General features: G+C 62.7%; 2 protein-coding genes across 2 annotated transcripts; one reads left to right on the top strand and one right to left on the bottom strand.

Annotated features, from left to right (window-relative positions):
- Positions 1 to 683: 683 nt before the first annotated feature.
- GDF15 (growth differentiation factor 15) lies at positions 684 to 5,541 on the top strand. Its single transcript, XM_054013960.1, has 2 exons — positions 684 to 1,008; positions 4,317 to 5,541. Exons 1-2 carry the CDS (start codon positions 702 to 704, stop codon positions 5,093 to 5,095), a joined length of 1,086 nt encoding a protein of 361 aa, XP_053869935.1. The 5' UTR covers positions 684 to 701; the 3' UTR covers positions 5,096 to 5,541.
- A 9,450-nt stretch (positions 5,542 to 14,991) lies between these two features.
- On the bottom strand, positions 14,992 to 18,855 carry LOC128828925 (leucine-rich repeat-containing protein 25-like). The gene is given in 3 exon segments (XM_054013959.1): positions 14,992 to 15,892; positions 17,919 to 18,720; positions 18,723 to 18,855. Coding segments are annotated over 3 exon segments (1,083 nt in total). The 3' UTR covers positions 14,992 to 15,744.
- Positions 18,856 to 19,788: the final 933 nt, after the last annotated feature.

The raw sequence follows: 19,788 nt of genomic DNA, 5'->3' as shown, positions 1-19,788 counted from the left end.
GGCAGCACTGCGGTTACACCACACTAGGGCCAGAAATGCACGAATTGGCAGCAGTGTTAACAGGATGGCTCCAGCCTTGGGAAGGTGCTGGCCTTGCTGAGACTTCCAGGCAGGCTCGGGGTGGGGGTTATTTTCTCCAAACTGCTCTGCCCGGCTGCCTGCTATCTCCCCTGCCTCACACCTCTCTGCACTGGCTGGCCCCCGAGAGGACTCCCCAAGCCTCTTGCTAACCCACCAAGGTCAGTGGAGAGAAGGGGACATGGAAGGCAAATGCTTAGTTCCAAGAGCTGGCCATGGAGAAGCGTCTCTTGGTTCTAAATCTTTGCTGCCGTCTCCATAGCTGCAAAACACACCACAAATCACCAGGCCTCAGTGCTCTCTCGTAAAATGTCAGTCGAGCGCCCTTGGCTGGGAGGGCGGCTCTTCCACCAGGGCTGAGCTTCCCCAGGCCAGGGGACAGGAGCGATTCCTGCTGTATCTGTGTTTACTGCCTCGCGCAGTGACGTAAGGCAGCGAGTGAGTGGGGGGGTGGAGGGATGGGGAGGGCGGGCAAGGTTCAACTCAGTATAAAGCTAGGTCTGGTCCATTTCATTCTTTTCCCTTACAGACACTGATGAAAGCTGCATGTCCAGAGTGTGCTATAAATATAGACAGAAATTGCACAACCTCGGTGCCGCTTCCACTGCCTGTCCTATTGCACAATGCGGAGCTCAATGCAGGACTTCAGGTACACCGCCACCTGCCTGCTGCTGCTCCTCTCCGGCGTGGAACCACGGCCGCACGGATGGGCCGAGAACAGGCGTCAGCTCGAAACAATCCAACGGGGCATCCTGGACCGGCTGGGGCTGCAGGAGCCCCCCGTGCTGCGGCAGAGGCTGGACCAGGACGGGCTGAGGAGAGCGCGCCAACTCTACAGGGAGAAACTCGGCCAGCTGAGGGGGAACCGGAGCCGGGAAGAAAGTCAGGCGGCAGCCCCGCCCAGGACGCTTCACCTCCTGACTCCAAAGCGTAAGTGAAACCAACCGAGAGGGAAAATGTCCTGGCTGTCGGAGCAGTGGGACAATGGCGCAGACCCTGGGGAGGTTGGGGAAACTCCTTCAGTGGAGGTTTCCAACGGAGGCTGGAGGGGTGCGACCCAACAACTCCTGTATCTTGGCAGGGGGTTGGCCTGGCTGCCCCTGGCAGTCCCTGCTACCCTCTGGTTCTCTGAGAGCTGAGCGTGTCCACGGGCGCTTGGGCTGTGCCTCCGGTTTCACTTTCTCTCTGAGCAGCTGAGGAGAAACTTTCAAAGGTGCTGCCCTGACCTAGAAGTCCACGTCCCCTTGAGTCCACTGCTGAGGCGATCTTGAAAATGCTGCCCTGGCCCTGGGAACGCAGAGGAACCCGCCTGTGGTGCCCCAGGAGCTAGGGAGAGGGCTGCGTTGTTCCCAGCTGGCCAGTCTGGGGTCCAGCAAAGCTGGGCAGTGGGGGCTTGGTGTTGGACTGGCCCAGTGCAGAGCCAAGGTGGGGTTGAGACCCCCTTGCTCAGCCGGCCCCTTAGACCTCCTGACACTGACTCACCGCGTGCGTCTCAGTGCCGGTGGACCCACACGTGGGAGACAGGAGCCGTGAGTGCCGCGCTGCAATCGTTATTTATTTATTGATTAGCTTAAGGAGAATGTTGTAGGAACGTGGAGCCGTCGATTTGTGCTTGTCGCTGACCTGTGCAATCGTGGGAGCGGATTCCTCCTGAGGTCCCTCAGGCTGCTCTCTGGGGCAGGGATTGTCTCCCCTTGTGTGTTTGTGCAGCGCCCTGCGCGGGGGCTGGGGGTCTGCCCATGGAGAAGGCTGGGGAGCGCTTTGCTCCTGCGCGGGCAGTAGCGGCCGGGTGCGTGGTGGCCGTAGGGTCTGTAAGCCGGGAGCTGTGGGGCCCTCGGCCCGTGCTGACCTTCAGAAAGGGACAAATGGGACTTAGCCCAATCCTTGTTTTTCCAGGTGCCTGGAAGGAGCGCACAGGAGTCCCGGGGGTCCCTCTTCCTCGCAGGGCTCCGGGTGGTCAGGCAGCCCTGGAACCCAGCTGCCAGAGCACGTCCCCTTCCCTTAGCCGGACCTCCTGGCTGGGGAGGAGGTCTCTGCCCTCTGCCCGTTTTCCTTGGCAAAGTGCTCCCAGGTCGGAGCCGTGGTAGAGTGGCTGGGGCAGATTCACATGGAAGCAGTCGCTTCTAAGCCTTTTCAGAATCAGGTCTTCCTTCGGCTCCGCATGCTCCTGCAGAGCGGGGTCCGGCCGGCAGCTCTGGCACGGGGACTTTGCAGCCCCTTCTTTGCTAGTTCAAACTAGCCAGAAGTGGCTTGGGTCTGGCTCTCCAGTGGCCCATTAGTCAGGGCTGAAGCTGGATGTTTGGGTCCCAAAAGCATCTGCAAGTTCAGCTGGTTCCCCAAAGATTGTCAGGACCTCTGGCCTAGAAGCAGCAAGTCTCCTGCCCTGGGCTCTGCCTTGCCTCTGGGCCCTTCCCACGGCCCTGGGAACAGAAAGGTGCCAAGATGGGGCACTTCCTAGACTGTTTCAGGTCCCACTTCTGCCCCTGGCTTCGCTCTTGTGATACCTGGCTTATTTACAACCCCAGCTCCTGGAGGCAAGTGGCTTCATGAAAATCTCGGCTTTCGTGTATCAGTGAAAAGGGAGCTGGTTTCTAGCAGCCCAGTGGGCCCGGGACCCGAGCGTGATGGAGGGAGGCTGGGACCGGAGAGGAGCCCAGGGGCCTGAAGCAGGAAGGCAAATGAAAAGCCTCCAGCAGCCATTATTAACCCCCTGATTTGGGCCCCGACTCCTGGGTTTTGTCTGGCCAAGGCTGGCGATGCTCCCAGGCCAGGAAACGTGAGCTGGGGCAGGGGAAAATGAAGAGACCAGGGTTTGCAAACCTCTCCCATGGCTGGGTCAGGTCGTGTGCTCCCCCTGCCCCGTCTGCATGCCGGTGTGGGACAGGATTCGAGGCCCCCTGGGAGGGAGAGGCTGAAAGGCCCACTCCCCAGCACTGCGTGGGATGGTCCCACAGTTACTGCACAGGGCGGGGTCAGGGCTCCTGGGGTGTGTTCCCGAGTCTGCCAGCTGGCTCTGGTCCCTTGGCCTGATCCCAGAAGTGCTGAGTGCCTCTGACTCCCATGCGTGGCCAGGGACATTGCTCGAGGACTCCTCCCCACACAGCCAGCCGGCAAACACCCCGTCCCGCCGCGGCTTCTGGGTTCCAAGTGGTGCCCGGGCCTCCTGTTGACTCTCTGGCACACCAAGCGTCGCCCCGCGCTGCCCTGTCTCTAGGATGCAGAGGCCACTGGCAAGGGTTAAAGCGGGTCCCCCTGAGTGATGGTCCAGTGGTTAGAGTAGAGCCGGGGAGCTGGGCGCGTTCGGCCGGGGGCAGCCGCAGACCCTTTGGCATCGCTGCTCCTGGGCGTTTTTGCTCTTGTATCAAAGCCTTTAATCGTCAGTCTTAACAGCATCGCTGCAGCTCTGCTTGGCTGAGGCTGAGTGGGGGGCAGGGGCAAACGGGGCCTGCCTGGCCCAGCGGAACTGGCTGCGTGTTCAGAGGACACGGGCGGGTTAATGGGAGGGGGGGCAGTGGGGCATTATGCAGAGTTGAGGTTTGCCCGGGACCTGGGAGTTGTTATAACACTTGGGCAGAGCCAGTGCTGGGGGGAGGCTTCTGTCTGTTCCTTGCCTAGCATGGACGTTTTGTGTGTGTGTGTGTGTAGGGGGGGTTTTCTAACCATGTTTGCTTCATGGAGGGTGAGGCCATAACTTTTACCTGGGGCTTGTGATAACACGGGGCTAACACACTGGACTGGCATTCGGGAGACCCAGCCCTGCTCTGCCACAGACTGTCTGTGCCCTCGGGCAAGTCCCTGACTTTCTGCCTCAGTTTCCCCAGCTATGAAATGGGGATCGCCCGGGAGTGCTGTGAGGACCCAGCTATTAATATCCTGGAGCTGGGCACATGGGGAGCCCCAGGCTGGGTGGCTTAGGGAAGCTCTGGGTGTGCACAGACGGGGCCTGTAGAAAGGGGCTTCCCACAGTGGTACAGCGAGCACATGGCAGTCGTGCCCCTGGAGCGGAGGTGGGCAATCCTCACTCTGAACAGTGCACGGCCACGGAAGGGCTGGTAAGTACACGTGTACATGTGCGGCGCACGAGGATAACACACGTCACATTGCACGTGCCGCCTCAAATGCTGGGGGGAATCTGAGATGCTGGCTCGAGCCGGGGTGGGCAGTTCGTAGCAGGACCAGAAAGTGGCAATGTGGAAAGGCAGCCCCTATTAACCCTTCGCTGCCTCCTCTCTCTGCAGTGGAGCACCGGACGGAAACCTCTGCTGGCAGCTCCTGCTACAATCTCGTGGTGTCCCGGACCGAGGCCTTCCACCAGGACCTCAGCGTGATGAGGGCTGAGCTGAGACTCTTCGAGAAATCTCTCAGCACTCAGGCGGTCTCCAGACTCAATGCCTCCTGGCCGTCTCGAGTAGAGCTCTACCAGCTGCCGGAGCCTGGGCAGCACAACGGGCACCCCAAACTCCTGCATTCCTACGTCCTCGATGCCACGACCCTGAGCCTCGACCTGGGGGCCGCTGTCCGGAATTGGGCAGCGAGCACAGAACAAAGGCTCCATCTGCAGCTGGTATTCGCTGCAGACGTTTCTGCCTTTCTGGCCACCAACCGAACCAGCCAGGGGGCTGAGACGCTGAATCTAGAGGTGGAAACCCAGGAGCGCCTGGGCTCCAGGCCGAGGAAAGCCAGGGCGTTAGAGGAGGAATGCAGAAAGAGTGATGGAAAATGTTGCCTCAAGTCCCTCAAAGTGTCTTTCCAAGACATCGGCTGGTCCGACTGGGTGATCGCCCCGAACAGCTACTACATGAAGTTCTGTGAAGGGTCTTGCCCTCACAACTACAAGCCGGCCAGCATGCACGCCCAGATCAAAGCCCGAATGCACACCCTGTCCAAAGAGACGCCTGCCCCCTGCTGCGTGCCCGCTGGCTACGACCCCATGGTGCTCATGCACTACAACAGCGACGGGAGACTCGTCTCCACGCTCTTCGAGGACATGATAGTCACCAAGTGTCACTGTGCCTGAGGGCGCACGCAGGAGCCCCGTTACCAAACGCTGCTGGCCCAGCTAGTCTCATGGCAGAGCCAAGCGAGGCAGCCACTGACGTGCTTCTTAAAGACCTGCCGTCTGACGCAAAGCCCCCCTGGGCGCAATGGCATGGGCGTGTTTACAGTCAGACCCCTGGCAGCCAAGGCCCACTGCATTGACCCATGCGCCCCTCCTGCCAGCGGCTAGTTCAGACACCAGCAAACAGGCCTTTTCGCGTCTCATCTCCCCTGCATCCCATGCAGCTTGGAACTGGCTGGATGGGGCTCAGGGGACACTAGTGTGGCCAGAGTCCCTGCAGCCTTGTTGGGTGCAGCGCAGTCACCAAGGGCAGGGCCTGCCAGTCCCAGCAGGGTCCTGTTCCGGCTGCACCATGGTCACGTAGCCCCCTCCTCCCTATGTGCCTGGGGAGGTGGGTTCTTCCCCCTGTAAACGGATAAACCCCAGAGGCAGGTTTCCGCAGGGCTGCTCCCTGGGGGCTCATGCCACCTAAGAGTCTGAGCAAAATGTGCACTTTAGTAGGGATTTATTTATATCCTCCCCTTATTTATTGCTAAGTTATTGGGGTTAGTGCTACAGAAGGATCCTGGTTTTGTATATTTATAAGACATCGCGGTGATGATGGAACCAAATAAACTTCTCAGTGAAAAGAGCAGGCCGTGGTGCGCTCCTCTGTCCACTAGCGGCCCGGGTCCCTTCCGGTTCGGTCACTGCCAAACAGAGCAAACCCCTGGCTGTGCAGAGCGCCTGGGGCAGATTCCAGCTCTGCCCAGCCATCCAGCCTCGCTCTGGCAGGGACCCCGTCCTGGGGCGACAGTGCCTGAGGCTCATGCAGCCCTTGACTGTTCTGGGGAGCGCTGATCAGGGCCCTTATTTCTTCTGATGTGGCCAGCAGCCCGCTGGGAGCTGGACTCGCTCCTCACAGTCCCTTCCCATCCAGGTGGCCCTGAGAGTGAATGCTCCATGTGCTGGGACCCGGCCCTGTCCCATCCATTCTGCTGAGCAGGGGCAGGCTTGGCCCAGCCATTTACAGAGAGATGGCTCCCCCATGCCACTTCCGATCCCCGAGCTCCCGGCTGCATCTACAAGAGCACTTCCCGTGATCCCCGCTAGCCCTGGCCCTCTGCCAGGCTGCCCCAACCCTGATCCTAGCAGGTGAGGGGCCAGGGGGCTGAAAGTGCTAATGCAGGTGGCTCCTTTGCTCTGGGGTTGCTTCATTCTGGCCAGAGACACAAACTCCGGAGCTGGTGCCTCGTCCCCTCCCGTACTGGCTGCTAGCTGCCCTGCCCCCCTCTGATCTTGGGCTGATCCCATCCCCTTTGGGGAGCTGGTGGAGACTCCCCTCAGTAGAACCTCCCTTCCCTGGGCTTCGCTCTGGGCTGCCACCCCCAGCACCCAGTGGACCTGCTGCCTCGGCCCGGGTGCAATTCCCACGCCTCCGGCTACCACGGTTCCTCAGCAGGTGTCGGCTCTAGATGATGAAACTGCCGCACCTTGGCAGCATTGTTCTGCCGCGAGTAACCGCCCAGGTTCCCGAACTAACCAACGGCTCCCCTGGGGAGCGTTAACCCCTCGCTGACTGCTGAGAACTTCCCTCTGCACCCACGGCTGGGACCAGGCCTTGCCACGGGCAGGCTCCTACTGGCAGGGAGAGCAGTGGAAGGGGGCTGGTGGCAGAGTGGTTCTCGCGCTCCGAGGAGCCGGGTCAGTGTGGTCAGGGGTGGGTGGGGTTCACCCCCTTCTCCCAGCACAGGTGGCAGCCTGCGTTGCCCCACGTATGCGGCCCCAGCACTACCTGGGCGGGCTCCCAGGCAGTGGGGAGGCAGGTTGGGTTCCTTGCCTGCCATTCAGCCCCAATCTCTCTGCCAAGGGGCTGAGCCAGAGACGTGTGCAAACAGCATCCCTGCCTGCTGGCTTCGGCCCTGGAGCCCGGCACTGCCGTAACCCCTGGGGTTCAGCCCTTCAGGTTACTCCCACATCCCCCTTCACCTGTCGGTGGGTCACTTTCTGCTTCCCCAGCGTCACCCGCTGCCTGGCATCTCTCCCAGCCCCTCGCAGCCAGCGTCACCCCTGTCACTTTCACTGCCGGCTCCCCTGCCAGATACCATGGGGCAGGGTCAAGCCTTACGTGGAGAACTGGCTGTGAGTCCCACCGGCTGTGCTGGGGCCCCGCCCAGCTCTGGTGCGGGAAGGGGCAGTGGCAGGTGAGTAATCGCTGCATGTTGTCCTGGAAACCTTTGATTTGTTTGTGTCCTTGAAATTGTGATGCTGCTTTGCATTCGGCCTTGAGCTCGAGATCCAAGGCTGAGGAACTTCCTTCACCCTGCTTTCCAGAGAGCGTCACAGCCAGGGCAGGGGCCAGGGAACGCACGAGCCAGCCAGCTTCCCCGGGCTGGCAGGATCCCAAGCTGGCTGGCAAAACACTGCCGCAGGTGAGGTGGGACGCCCGTCTGTCTACGGACAGCTGCAGAGAGCACGGATACAGCGAGTGCAGGCTGGGGCCCAAAGAGACGGCTGGGCCTGTCCTCTGATCAGCTGCCCAAGTCCGTGTCCCCTCCCAGCATGACCCCCGTAACTTCTCTCCCCAGCAGGCCCGACCCCTCCTGCTCCAGGAGCCGTGTTCTCTGGATTACAGCACCGCCCTCCGAGCTGGGGGCCTCAGGCTCTTCCTCCAGGGCCCACGGGGACTGGGGGCGGGGGGGAGAGTAAATGCCCCAAAGGCCTCTGCATCTCTGCTCCCCCAGAGTCAACTGCCTCCTTCCCATTAGGGGTGTGGTAAGGGGGGACAGACACCCAGCCAGCCCCTCCCGCGGCTAGGTACTGCGTGTGGAAATGTGCGGCCGCTCGCAAGTGCCCCAGAGCGGCGGGGTGCCAGGGCCAGCGTCCCAGGAACCTGTCTCTGCTTGTGCTTCATTGTAACTAGGTCCTGCTGCCATGCAAGCTGCACCCAGGGGTGCCAGGCAGAGCGCTTGGAGGGCTAATTCCAGCGCTCTCCACTGTGTGACAACGTTGGGCCGATCCCCGGGGGCTCAGCACGCAGCAATGCACGCTGCACACTATCCACTGAGCGATTTCTCACCCAAGGGTCAGCCCCGCACCGCGTGTCCTGTTCAGAAAGTTGGGAACCAGGAGCCCCCTTTCATGGGACGCCCCCTCCCCCCAGCAGGGTCTGTAATGGTAACAATTTGTGCTGTTTCTTCTGCTCTTAGACCGCCACAGATTCGTGTTTCTTAGGCCTGGTCTACACCAGGAATTTACTGGGGTACCGCTTCATCTCCTGGGGCATGAAAAATCCACCTGCCTGAGAGACGCCCCCAGCCCGACCTCACCTCCGTGCAGCTGGGCGCTCGGTCCCTGGCAGTGACCTAGCCCCCGCCTCTCAGCAGGTGCGTTACCTGCGTGCTGGGAGAGCCCCGGACACGGGCAGCGTCCGTGCAGAAGTGCTGCCGTTTCCCCAGCGCTCCCAGACACTGTCTCTGGGACTGCAGTGGCACCCAGGGTCTGGGGTGTTCCCAGCACTGGGTCCCTGTCCCTGCTCCATCCTCGCCCGTTCTGCTACGGCAGCTGCTTTCCGCTGCCCTATCGGCCGGGCCAGGGTTTGTTGTTCTGCCTGTTTATGGCTTGATTGAGCAGGAGGCTTCTGCCCCCGAAGGCCGGTGTGCAAACACGCGGCACAAAGTCCCAGCAGCTCAAAGGGCCAGCACTGCCGGTAACATCTGCCCCGGTGCACCCAGCCCGGCACATCACCCCTCAGTTCAGCAGCCTCCGGGACAGGTCACGAGGCGGCTCTCGAACGGAGCTCTGCCTGGAAACGGCTGGGCTGAAGGATGCAGCCTCAGCCTGTTACCGTCCCACAGCACTGGGGCAGAGTCGGGGGGGCTGTCAGAGCAGCAGGAGCCTGAACCCGCTGGAAATCGGGGGGGAGGGGGCGCGCAGGCTCCCATGGCTTCCCAGAGCCGGTGCCTGGCTCATGGGCGGGCAAAGGCCGCGGTTCGCTTTGGGCTCCGGCTGCGCGGGGCTGACAAATGGGGGTTTGACGCTGGACGGTCTAGTGCCCTGGCGCCGGGCGGGGGGCAGCCTACGGGTTCGCCACTCCCTGGGAATCCCCGAAATCCAGGCTGTCATGGGGCCAGCCCCAGGGGCCTGCATGGCAGGTTCACCTGCTCCCACACCGGGGAGGGGGCTCGTCACAGGGTCAGGGTGGAGCGCCACACTCTGCTCCCCACAGGGGGCTATTCCCTGCTCCCTGGCACGGCTGGGCCTGGCTCTGAGCCGGGCTTGGCCGGGTTAATGTTTACTGCTCCCTTCATGCCAGTAGCACCCCTTATCGGAGTGATTATTAGGTAATTTATTAGATAAGGCACCTCTGCCCAGGGCGCGTGCCGCCAGCCAATGGCCGAGAGGGGGGTGATGGCTGGCAGTTGGGATGGCAGACAACCTGCCTCGGGCTGCACGGGAGCAATGCCCCCACCTCCTCACCCTACTCTCTCTGCTGTGGGATTGGGGCAGGCCTACCCCACCCGGCCCCCTCCATACGGGGTCACCAGGGGGGGCCGTTGGCCCCATTTGCTGTCTGGTGGGAGCCCCAGGCTTTGCCCCCCGAGGCCCCGGCACTAGCCAGAGCGCGGTTACCATGGGGTGTGGTCGGACGGCTCCTGGCACTCACGGCCCTGGCGCTGGGGTACCTAGCAGCTAAGCTCCTGCCCGCTCTGTGCTGGGCCCAGCACGTCCGAACCGACCACCGTGGGCGGGCGAGTGAGTCGCAGGCGGAGGGGCAGCTCCGCCTGTAGCCCCCGGCCCACCCCTGCTCTGACGCTGGCTCTGTCCCATGCGGGCTCCCCCGGTCCCACTCCCAGCAGCATGAGGGGCAGGGCCCCATGGCCTCAGCTGGCACTCTCCCACGTGGGGGGCGGTTTGCTCCCCCTGCCACAGGCCACACACTGATCTCAGCCGGGGGGGGACTCGCTCTCCACCCCCCCCCCCCCCCCCGCCGGCCTGGAGCCTCTCAGGGAAGATCCAGGCTTCATTCACTAGCATCAGGCCGGGAGCCCGGACCCAGGGCCCCCAGCTCGGCCTGTCACCCGCGCCCAGGGCCCAGGCTGCCCTTGCTTCTGCTGGGAGGCCCAGGCTGGGCGGCCATGGACGCAGCATCATCCCCAGGGGATTGTTCTCGAGGGCTGCGGGGTTGGGGTCCTGCCCACCCCCGCCCCCAGCTCAGGAGAGGCCCAGCGCTGGTGGTGGCAGGCTGGGTGGAGGCGCATTGACTGGGAGAGCAGAGGGCTGCTGGTGGAGACTAAGGGGCAGCGTCCAGCTGGGGGAGAAGGTGGCAGTCTGCCTGGCTGGGCTGTCCCTGCTGTTGGTCCCACGGTGTATTCGAGGGCAGCTGAGGGCGCGCCTGACCCTGCTCTGAGCGGGATGCACAGCACCGTGGCCGGGAGCCCCTCGGAGCCAGGTTCTGGCCTGTGGGAATCAGGCAGGCTGGTGCCTGGGAGCTGATGCCAGCATCTTCCCCTCCCTCCCCTGCAGCTGCTGCTTGCTGGTGGCCCCTTTGCAAGGCTGAGCAATCACCTGCCGAGGCGGGCGGCCCCTCCCAGGTGCCAAGGTGCTGGAGATGTCAGCGGTTCTGCCCAGGAAGGCGTGTGCACTGCTTCCTCCACACGGCTCCCTGGAGCCCGGCCCCCTCCCCCGCGGCACTGCCACGTGAGGCTCCACAGGACGTGTTTCAAAGGCCAAGTGACAAGTGCAGAGTCAGGCCGTCCCAGGGATGCTGCCCAGCCTGTCATTCGTAGCACGCTGGGCTGCCACTGCATGGCACCCTGCCCTGACTGCTCTGGCCTAAAGGACCGCCCTGGCGCACCCTGCCACCCGCGTGGCGCTTTGGCAAAGGGAGAGGGCAGTTCGAAGAGGCGCATTGCCCAGACTTCTTCTTTGGGCTTTGTCCTAAAATGCTGGGTAGTCTTGAGCACCTGCCCCCTTCTACCGCAGAGGTGGTTGCATTTCAGTGGTGCGTAAACGCACCTGCGCCCTGTTTGCACCTTACTGGCCCCGGTGTTTCCAGGGGCGCGGCAGCTAGCCCCAAATACAACAGCAAGCAGGTCAAGCCCAGGGGCACCTGGCCTTCCTGTGGCAGTGCTCAGCAGGGCAGTGTTAGTGCAACCAGCAAGGGGTGCGCCCAGCCCATGGTGCCAGGTGCCAGCTCGACACTCAGCCGGGAGCGATCATGGACCCGGCCGGCTAACACAGGCCCTGCCAGGCTCGCCCCAACCTGCTGGGCTGCATTCTGCAGCCAGCCTCCTGAGTGGACAGACGACCCTGCCTACCTCGCGCTCCCTTTCCCCATTCCTTCTCCTTCCCCTCCCTGTGCCCCCGGGACTAGGAGACCTGGTGCCAGGGCTGAGTTTCTGCTCTGCACCCCTGCCCTTGCAGCCCAAGGAGGAAATGCTGCCCCTGCCCCTGGGCACCATTGTTCCTGGCTGTGCGGAGTAGGGTGCCACCCCATTCTGCCCAGGGGCATGGAGCAGTGCCGTGTGCCCCCGTTCTGCCCGGGGCCATGGAGCAGTGCCGTGTGCCCCCGTTCTGCCCGGGGCCATGGAGCAGTGCCGTGTGCCCCCGTTCTGCCCGGGGCCATGGAGCAGTGCCGTGTGCCCCCGTTCTGCCCGGGGGCATGGAGCAGTGCCGTCTGCCCCTGTTCTGCCCGGGGGCATGGAGCAATGCCGTGTGCCCCTGTTCTGCCCGGGGGCATGGAGCAGTGCCGTGTGCCCCCATTCTGCGCAGGGGGCATGGAGCAATGCCGTGTGCCCCTGTTCTGCCCGGGGGCATGGAGCAATGCCGTGTGCCCCCATTCTGCGCAGGGGTAAATGGGAATCAGGCTCCCAGCCCTGCTCTGTGTAACCCCCTCCCCACCTCCTGGTGTGGTTCTGGCCCATCTAGTGGCACCGAGGCCACTGAGAGAGAGAAAATGAGTCTGCTCTCCTGCCTTAGCTAACGGGCAGGTGGCTTTTAGCTCATGCTGTAGTGGCTCATGCACTAAGCTGCAGAGGTCCCAGGTTCGATCCCGCCCGCCGATGTCGGCGTTACATTTGCACGGCCCTGCTGTGTCACCAGATGCTGCAGCTGGGGACAGTTCCACTTTGAGCCCCAGCTGAGATGCATCATCGTGTTCTCAGCTCCAGTTCTGTCTGACTCGCTGGCCTGGGGCCAGGTGAGAGCACCAGAGTTCACCGTCACTTCTGTGCCAAGACCAGCGGCAGCGTGCCGGTGACACCTGCTCTGGGCCGAGGCTCCAGGTACGTCCCTAGCACCCCTCGCCGCAGGCTCAGCCCCACTGCATGCCCCAGAGTGAGTAGGTGTCTTGGCCAAGGTCACCCGCGGGCTCGTGGCAGGAATCGAGCTGGGCGCCCCCAGCGCTCTCTCCATTAGACCGTCCTGCCCCTGGGTCTGACGCCCGAACTTGCCCCCGGCCGGAGGCAGCATCAGAGCTCTGCCATGGTAACGAGTGTGATGTCACACGCAGGCCTGTGCCCTTATGGCGTGATGACATCATATGGAGGGAGCTGGGGGCAGAAGCTTTGTGCCAAACGCTGGACTTCTGCAGCGAGTCGCCCTGCCCCACCCCGGCGTGGAAGGCCTTTCTGGGTCAGGACCGTTCCCGGGCAGCTGCCAGCAGCTCGCCCCCTGGGAGCCGAACAAGCCCTCGCCCCACAGCACCCTGGGCACAAATCCCCTGCAGTGGGCTCGGGGCGGGCCCCATACTGCCCCCTGCTCTGCTCTGGGGCAGGCAGAGCTCTTGAGCACCTGTCATTTGCCCTCCCTGTTCCCCCTGGATTCTCTGCTCTGACGTGCATCCTGACGCACGGGGACCCAGAGCGGGTGGCACACTGCATGACAGCCCTGCCCCCTCCCTGCAGGCTCCGTGGTGACTCCTGGTGTGATGCTGCCCAAGGGCAGAGTGCGAGCAGGGCTGCTGCCCCCACCAGCCATCCCCACCCTCCCGCAGCCTGGGCACTCCCAGCTATTGCTTGGGCAGGGCGGAGCCGGGGGCAGACCCCAGGGCTGGCATAGGCCTCTCATGGCACTGGCAGTGCGTTGCATGGGGAAGTTAACCCAGCACTAATAGTTCCTTCTCCAGCAGCCGCCCTCGCTGCTCCTCTCACCCCCGCCCGCCTCCCGGGCAGTCACGGAGCTGGTCCCAGGATTGCAAGGGTTAAATCCAGCCCCATATTCGCCAGGGCCTCGGGGCCGCCTCCACTGTGGGGCGCATGCATGGGGCTGGTCAGTCTGGCCATGGGGCAGTGCCAAGGGCAGGCTGCAAGGGGTGCCAGGGCCAGGCCTCGTAGAGAGAGATGGGGGCTCTGCGAGGCTCAGCCCACCCGGTGGATTCCCCTCCCAGCTTCCCGCTTTGCCAACCATGCCTGACACCCACCCTCCCGCCCACACAGCTGGAGCCCCTCACTTGCCCGGCCTCACTGCAGCCGTGGTGCTGGCACCCAGGGGCGAGCGGAGAATCAAGCCCAATGCCTGGAAGGCCATCGGCAGGGCTCCGGGCATTAGCCCCCCAGCCCTGGGAGCAGTCTGGGGCCAGGCCCTGCGTGTCGGGAGCCCCTGCAGGTCCCTGGGGCTGGCTGGAGCTGGGCGAGACCCGTGGCCCAGAACCTAGCACTGGGTGCGCCAGGGCCCCAGCGAGGGGCAGAGCCGCCCCGAGCGGGGATGGGGGAGGCTCTGCACTGCCCCCCCTCCCCAGCAGGCTCTTTCTCCTGCCATCCCAGCCGTGCACCAGCGCTGGGGCGTCGCCCCCCTGTCCGTCCAGTGCGCCAGGCACGGCTGTCAGCGCCCGACTCTGCTCCGTGGAGCTGTGCGCCTCTGGGAATGGGACAGTGCGACCCTCACACCACCATCCCCCCCCAGCCTGTAGGGCCTCGTCCCCCCGCCCCCGGCTTGGCCAGGCGTGCTGCAGCTCTAACATGTGAGCTGTGGCTTGCAGCTTCTCTCCGGGCCAGGAAGCGTCTGACCTCAGCCCCTCACAGAAGAGACCTGCGAAGGGATGGGAGCGGCTCACGCGTGCGGGACGGGGGAGGGGGGGAGCAGAAAGAGGCTTTGCCTTTAAAAATAACCCCGGTGTCAATCCCATAATAGCTGCTCAGAGCGAGGTGTGGGTAGAGCCCGTGGGGGCGGGACGGCGTGTGATGGACTGAGCTCGCCGGGCCTGCAGCTGGGTCACCCTGTGCCCAAACAATCCGCAGCTGCAGAGGCAGGGGGGCTTCTGGGCAGGCTCAGGAGTGCTGAGCCTCCCTCCCCCCTGGCCCCCATGACCAGTAGCCTCCACCCCCAGACCCTACTCTGGTGCAGTTGGTCTCTGGCTCCCCTTGGCGGCTGTGTGTGGAAGTGCGGGGCCACAGGTAACATCAGCGTCTTCCACCCACGTGGGGCAAAGGGACAGAAGAGGCCGGGCACAGCGCGGTGCGGCCAGGCAGGAGCAAGGGTGGTGGGGGTGTCCCCAGCTCCCCACCATGCATTTCCCCCTCCCTAGCACCGGGGATCTGCTCCCCTGCGCTGAGCAAGTCTCGCCGCCTGCCCTAAGTTCAACCCTCTTCCACAGGACCAAGGACCCTGCATGGAGCCGGGCGCCGCGGCGGAGCCAAGCTGAGTTCTCGCTAGGTGCGCCAGAGGGGGGCTGTCCCTCATGCTGACCATAGCAATGGGGCAGGGCGCTGGGCCCTAAGGTGAATGAACGGAGCCCTGCTGCCCAGCACAGAGCCTTGCAGGTCCTGCCCCGGGGTTTGGGGGAGGGGAGGCCCCCTGTGGCCGGCTGGAGGGCAGCGTGGCTACTGACCCTGTGAGCTCGAGCAGGGGGCGGGTGGGCGCTGGGGCACGCTGGCTCCTGGCTACAATCTCTTTATTGAGCTTGGTGCATACAGCAAAGGCACCGGGGCAGGCAGGTCCCCCACCCCAGGAATCCCCACGACACACCATGGCCTGGCTGCCTTGAGCCCTGCTCGGGCGCATCTCCCTCAATTCCTGGAGCCCCAGCGCTCCGGGTCCCTCCTTTCCAGTGAGGCCCCACTTCCTCTGGGAATCGGCTCTGTCCTGCCCGTGCCCTTCCTGTGTCCCTCGAGGGGTCCGCTGGGCTGCTCCGTGGGGTGGCCGTGTGCCGTCTCCCCGCCACAAGTGTGTCCCCCCCGCAGTTCCCAGGTGCAGAGGAAACCACATGGTGTTTGGGTCCCAGCCGCGGCTCAGCCAGCCTGGCGCAGAACCAAGCACTTTGGCAGGAGAAGCGGGAGCTATTTCTGGAGGAATCTGCAGCCTGATGCAGGGATAGGATCCCCTCCCCCGCTCCGTGGGGGGGCTCTCCCTCTCAATGGGGAAAGGGAAATTCCAGCCCCCCCAGGGGAAACCTGAGCTGTCTGCATTCCAGTGGGGCTGGACTGGGGCTGGCTGCAGGGTAATACCCGGGAGGGTGGGGGAAGCAATTGCCAGGTGATTTTGCTTTAATTGGGATCCCCAGCAGTCCCCTCCCCGGGGTGTGACACATGGTCACAGCTCCTGAACGGGACTGTGGCCCCCCTGCGGCCCGAGCCCGCTCCCCAGAGACGGCCGGGGCTGGGGTGCCTCCAGGCGGGCGGGCGGAGGGCTCATTTGTCCGGGACGATGTACACCTCCTCGGCGTCACTGGGGTCGGGGAAACTGCTGCTGTACAACTGCTGGGTGTTGGCATAAACGGGCTGGTCTCCGCAGGCGTCGCTCTCCATGTAACACTCCTCGGCCACCGGCTGCTGGACTCTGCGACAGACAGCGGAGAGGGCCCTGGGTTACCCTCTGGGCGTGGGCTAGGGCCTCTGCCACCCGCTCCTGTGCTTAGCGCCTGGGGACAGCCGGTGCCAGCCCCAAAGGCTCTATCCCCTGGGCTGGCCCTGGCTGGCTGGTCAGCCTGGGGTGGCTCCATCGACGGGGGGTAAGTGGAGAGAACTGGGCCGAGACGCGTTTACACGGCAGTGTCTGAGTGGCGCGCAGTCTGCCAATGCCCCGGCAAGGGGGAGCTGGGGTGACCTGCCCTAGGGCCTGCGGGGGGCCTTGGCAGAGCCCAAGTCTCCTGGCTAGCGCCCGACCCTCTGGACCGGCCTTCCGCTCCATGTCAATGCTGCCCCAGGGTGCATGGGTGAGAGCGGCTTGGGCCCCAGCTCCTGGAGACATGGCAGTCCCGGGGCCGCGGCTCCTAGCACAGGGGAATGTCACCCCCGTGTCTGGAGTCTGGTCACAAGCTTCTGGTCTTTTTATCCAGGAAACTGACTTTGTCGCAAGAATTTCTCTGTGGCAAATTCAGACAGCAGCTGTGGGGGCAGGGGTAGGTTTGTGGGATGTGGTATGGAGTGACATGTGACTGACTGGGGGGACAGAGCGCCGTGGCAGGGCCTGGGGGGGAGGGGGAGAGCGCCATGGCAGGGCGGGGGGGGGGGAACGGAGCGCCGTGGCAGGGCCTGGGGGGCAGGGACTGAGTCACCCATCATGCCCTGAGGGTGACAAACGAGGTGTTGTTCTCAAACCACCTCCCCAAACTTCCCACATTTGTTAATTTCCTCGGATGCTGTTTCACCATCCCAGGTTTCAGCAAAGCAGCGGGGTTAACTCCTCCCCTTCCAGTCAGGCCGAATCCCCTGGCTCTGCAGATTTGCCAAGGCAAAGTTGCCTCATGGGTGGGGGGTGGGGGAGGGAATTAGCCAGGATGTTGCTTAAAACCCTCCTCTGCTCTCGGATGAGGCCAGAACCCAGCCCAGGCGCATCAGGGCGGCTCACCCGGCTCTCGAGGGCTGGCCTGTTTCACCGGACGCTGGGTGGTGGCTCCTTGGCTTCCCAGAGGGTTTAAAGGATTAAGAGCCACCCAGTGGAGGCTCTGTTTCTAAGGGGCTCGGACTGAGCCCACCAGCCCGACCAGCCAGATGTGGCTCTTGTCTTAAATAACCCAAACTCAGAGAGGAAGGCGGGTGGCTACCACTTCGATCGATTTATCTATCCCCATTCCCCTCCTTTATCTATCTATCCCCATCCACCCCCTCGATCTATCCCCATCCATCCCCTCTATCTATCTATCTATCCCCATACACCCCCTCGATCTATCTATCCCCATCCATCCCCTCGATCTATCTATCTCTCTATCCCCATACACCCCCTCGATCTATCTATCCCCATACACCCCCTCGATCTATCTATCTATCCCCATACACCCCCTCGATCTATCTATCCATCCCCATACACCCCCTCGATCTATCCATCCCCATCCATCCCCTCAGTCTATCCATCCCCATCCATCCCCATACACCTCCTCTATCTATCCCCATCCATCCCCTCGATCGATCTATCTATCCCCATCCACCCCCTCGATCTATCTATCTATCCATCCCCTCGATCGATCTATCTATCTATCCATCCCCTCGATCGATCTATCTATCTATCCATCCCCTCGATCGATCTATCTATCCCCATCCACCCCCTCGATCTATCTATCTATCCATCCCCTCGATCGATCTATCTATCCCCATCCACCCCCTCGATCTATCTATCCATCCCCTCTATCGATCTATCCATCCCCATCCATTCCCTCGATCTATCTATCCCCATCCACCCCCTCGATCGATCGATCTATCTATCCATCCCCATACACCTCCTCTATCTATCCCCATCCATCCCCTCGATCAATCTATCATTGCCCCCTCCCCATGGATGCAGCCTCCCAGGTTGCCTGCTCTGAGGGAAGGGGACCTGGTGCCCCAGGGATGCTGCCTTGGGGGGTTCATGCTGAGTCGGTGCTCACCTGTACTGTGGTCCCTTTCTCTCCAGACACTCGTATTGCCCTACTGTCTGGGAGTGGCCAATGAAGACATTTTCATAGTCGCTGGCCTGGCCGGGGCCCGTCTCTGCGTTGCGGCTGATGTAGCGCGGCTGGCCGTGGGTGATGGATGCGGTGGATTCCCGCTTGCTGTGGATGACAGAGGCCTGTCTCCTCTTCCTGAGCAGGAACAAGCCCACGCCCAGGCCCCCCACCAGCAGCAGCACGGCCAGCACTGAGCTGGTGATGGCCATGCAGAGCGGCGTGCAAAGAGGCTGGCACTTCTGCGTGTTGAACTCGGTGACGTTGAAGATTTCCTTCGCTAAGAGGCAATGGCAGGTGCTGTTGGAGCTACTGCAGTAGTTGACCACGCTCCCCACAATGTTGCACTTGCAGTCCACGACCAGTCTCTGCAGGTTGGTGGCGTTCTTGAAGAACTCCATGGGCAGCTCCGACAGCTCGTTGTGGTGCAGGTAGAGCCGCTCGAGAGCGCGTGCCTGGGAGAGGAAATCCCGGGGAAGGCTCTGCAGGCAGTTAACGGACAGATCCAGCATCTCGACCGACCCCCCCACCTGGGCAGAGCCACTGATTTCCTTGATGGCAAGATTGCTGAGGTTCAGCGAAGTCTTGCTACTGAATGCCGACCACTCCTGGTCCACGCTGAAGCTTGAATTTGGAGATTTCAAGTAACACGCCCAGCTGGACGGCTCGCCGTGCAGGAGGAGCAGGGCTGCCAGGAGTGCCAGCATCTTCCTAGCCGGGAAGCAAGACACAGGCAGGCTGTAAATGGGGGTGTTGCAGCAGGACAGAGATGGGGGGAGGAGAACACCCCTTCAGTCCTAACTGCTCCATGCCCCAGGCAGGCCTGCTCCAGCCAGGCTCCCCCACCGGCGAGAGGACGCTGCAGCGACTTCTGGTGCATTGTGCCCCAGGCCCAGACAGCGCTAGCCCCAGCAGAGCCCCTCGCGTGCCTGCCTGCCCATTATGCAAAGGAGGTGGTGGAAGGGAACGGGAGGGGTGGGGGAGAAGCAGGGACTGCTCCCCAGTATCGCTCTGCGTGCCCCAGGAGCCCTGGCTCCCCTCCCCCCAGGCACGCGCTGTGGTCGCACCGATATACTTGGAGTGAAAAGAACAGGAGGACTTGTGGCACCTTAGAGATTAACAAATCGATTTCAGCATAAGCTTTCGTGGGCTACAGCCCACTTCTTCGGATGCGAAGAGTGGAACACAGACAGAAGATATTTATACATCCAGAGAACATGAAAAGGTGGAAGTTCGCAGACCAACTGTAAGAGGCCAATCAATTGAGATGAGCTAGCAGCAGCAGAAAAAAAACATTGATTGGCCTCTTACAGTTGGTCTGCGAACTTCCACCTTTTCATGTTCTCTGGATGTATAAATATCTTCTGTCTGCGTGTTTCAGTCTACGCATCTGATGAAGTGGGCTGTAGCCCACGACCGCTTATGCTGAAATCGATTTGTTAGTCTCTAAGGTGCCACAAGTACTCCTCTTCTTTTTGCGGATCCAGACTAACACGGCTGCTCCTCTGATCCTTGGAGTGGGCGCCCTGGTGCAAAGGGGACCTGGGGAAGTAGCTACGCTGCAGGCCCAAGCCAGTGGCTCTGTGGGGAGAGGAGGGAGGTGGGGCGGAGAGCGGAGCTGAAGAAGGTCGGGGCAAATGGAGCTAGAGACAGCAGAAATGCTCCGTGCTCCGGCCTGAGCACGGGGAGCTTTGGTGGGGCTGCGGGGGTGGGGGCTGCGCTCTGGCCTGAGCACGGGGAGCCTTGGGGGGGGGGGGGGCGCACTCCGGCTTGGCCTCGGCCCCATCCCCGTTTTCTCTAGCGGATGATCATT

Source organism: Malaclemys terrapin, chromosome 24 (genome assembly GCF_027887155.1).
Source record: "Malaclemys terrapin pileata isolate rMalTer1 chromosome 24, rMalTer1.hap1, whole genome shotgun sequence".
Classification (NCBI taxonomy): domain Eukaryota; kingdom Metazoa; phylum Chordata; order Testudines; family Emydidae; genus Malaclemys; species Malaclemys terrapin.
Note: the sequence above shows the minus strand (reverse complement) of the source record. Positions and strands in the feature narration are given on the sequence as shown.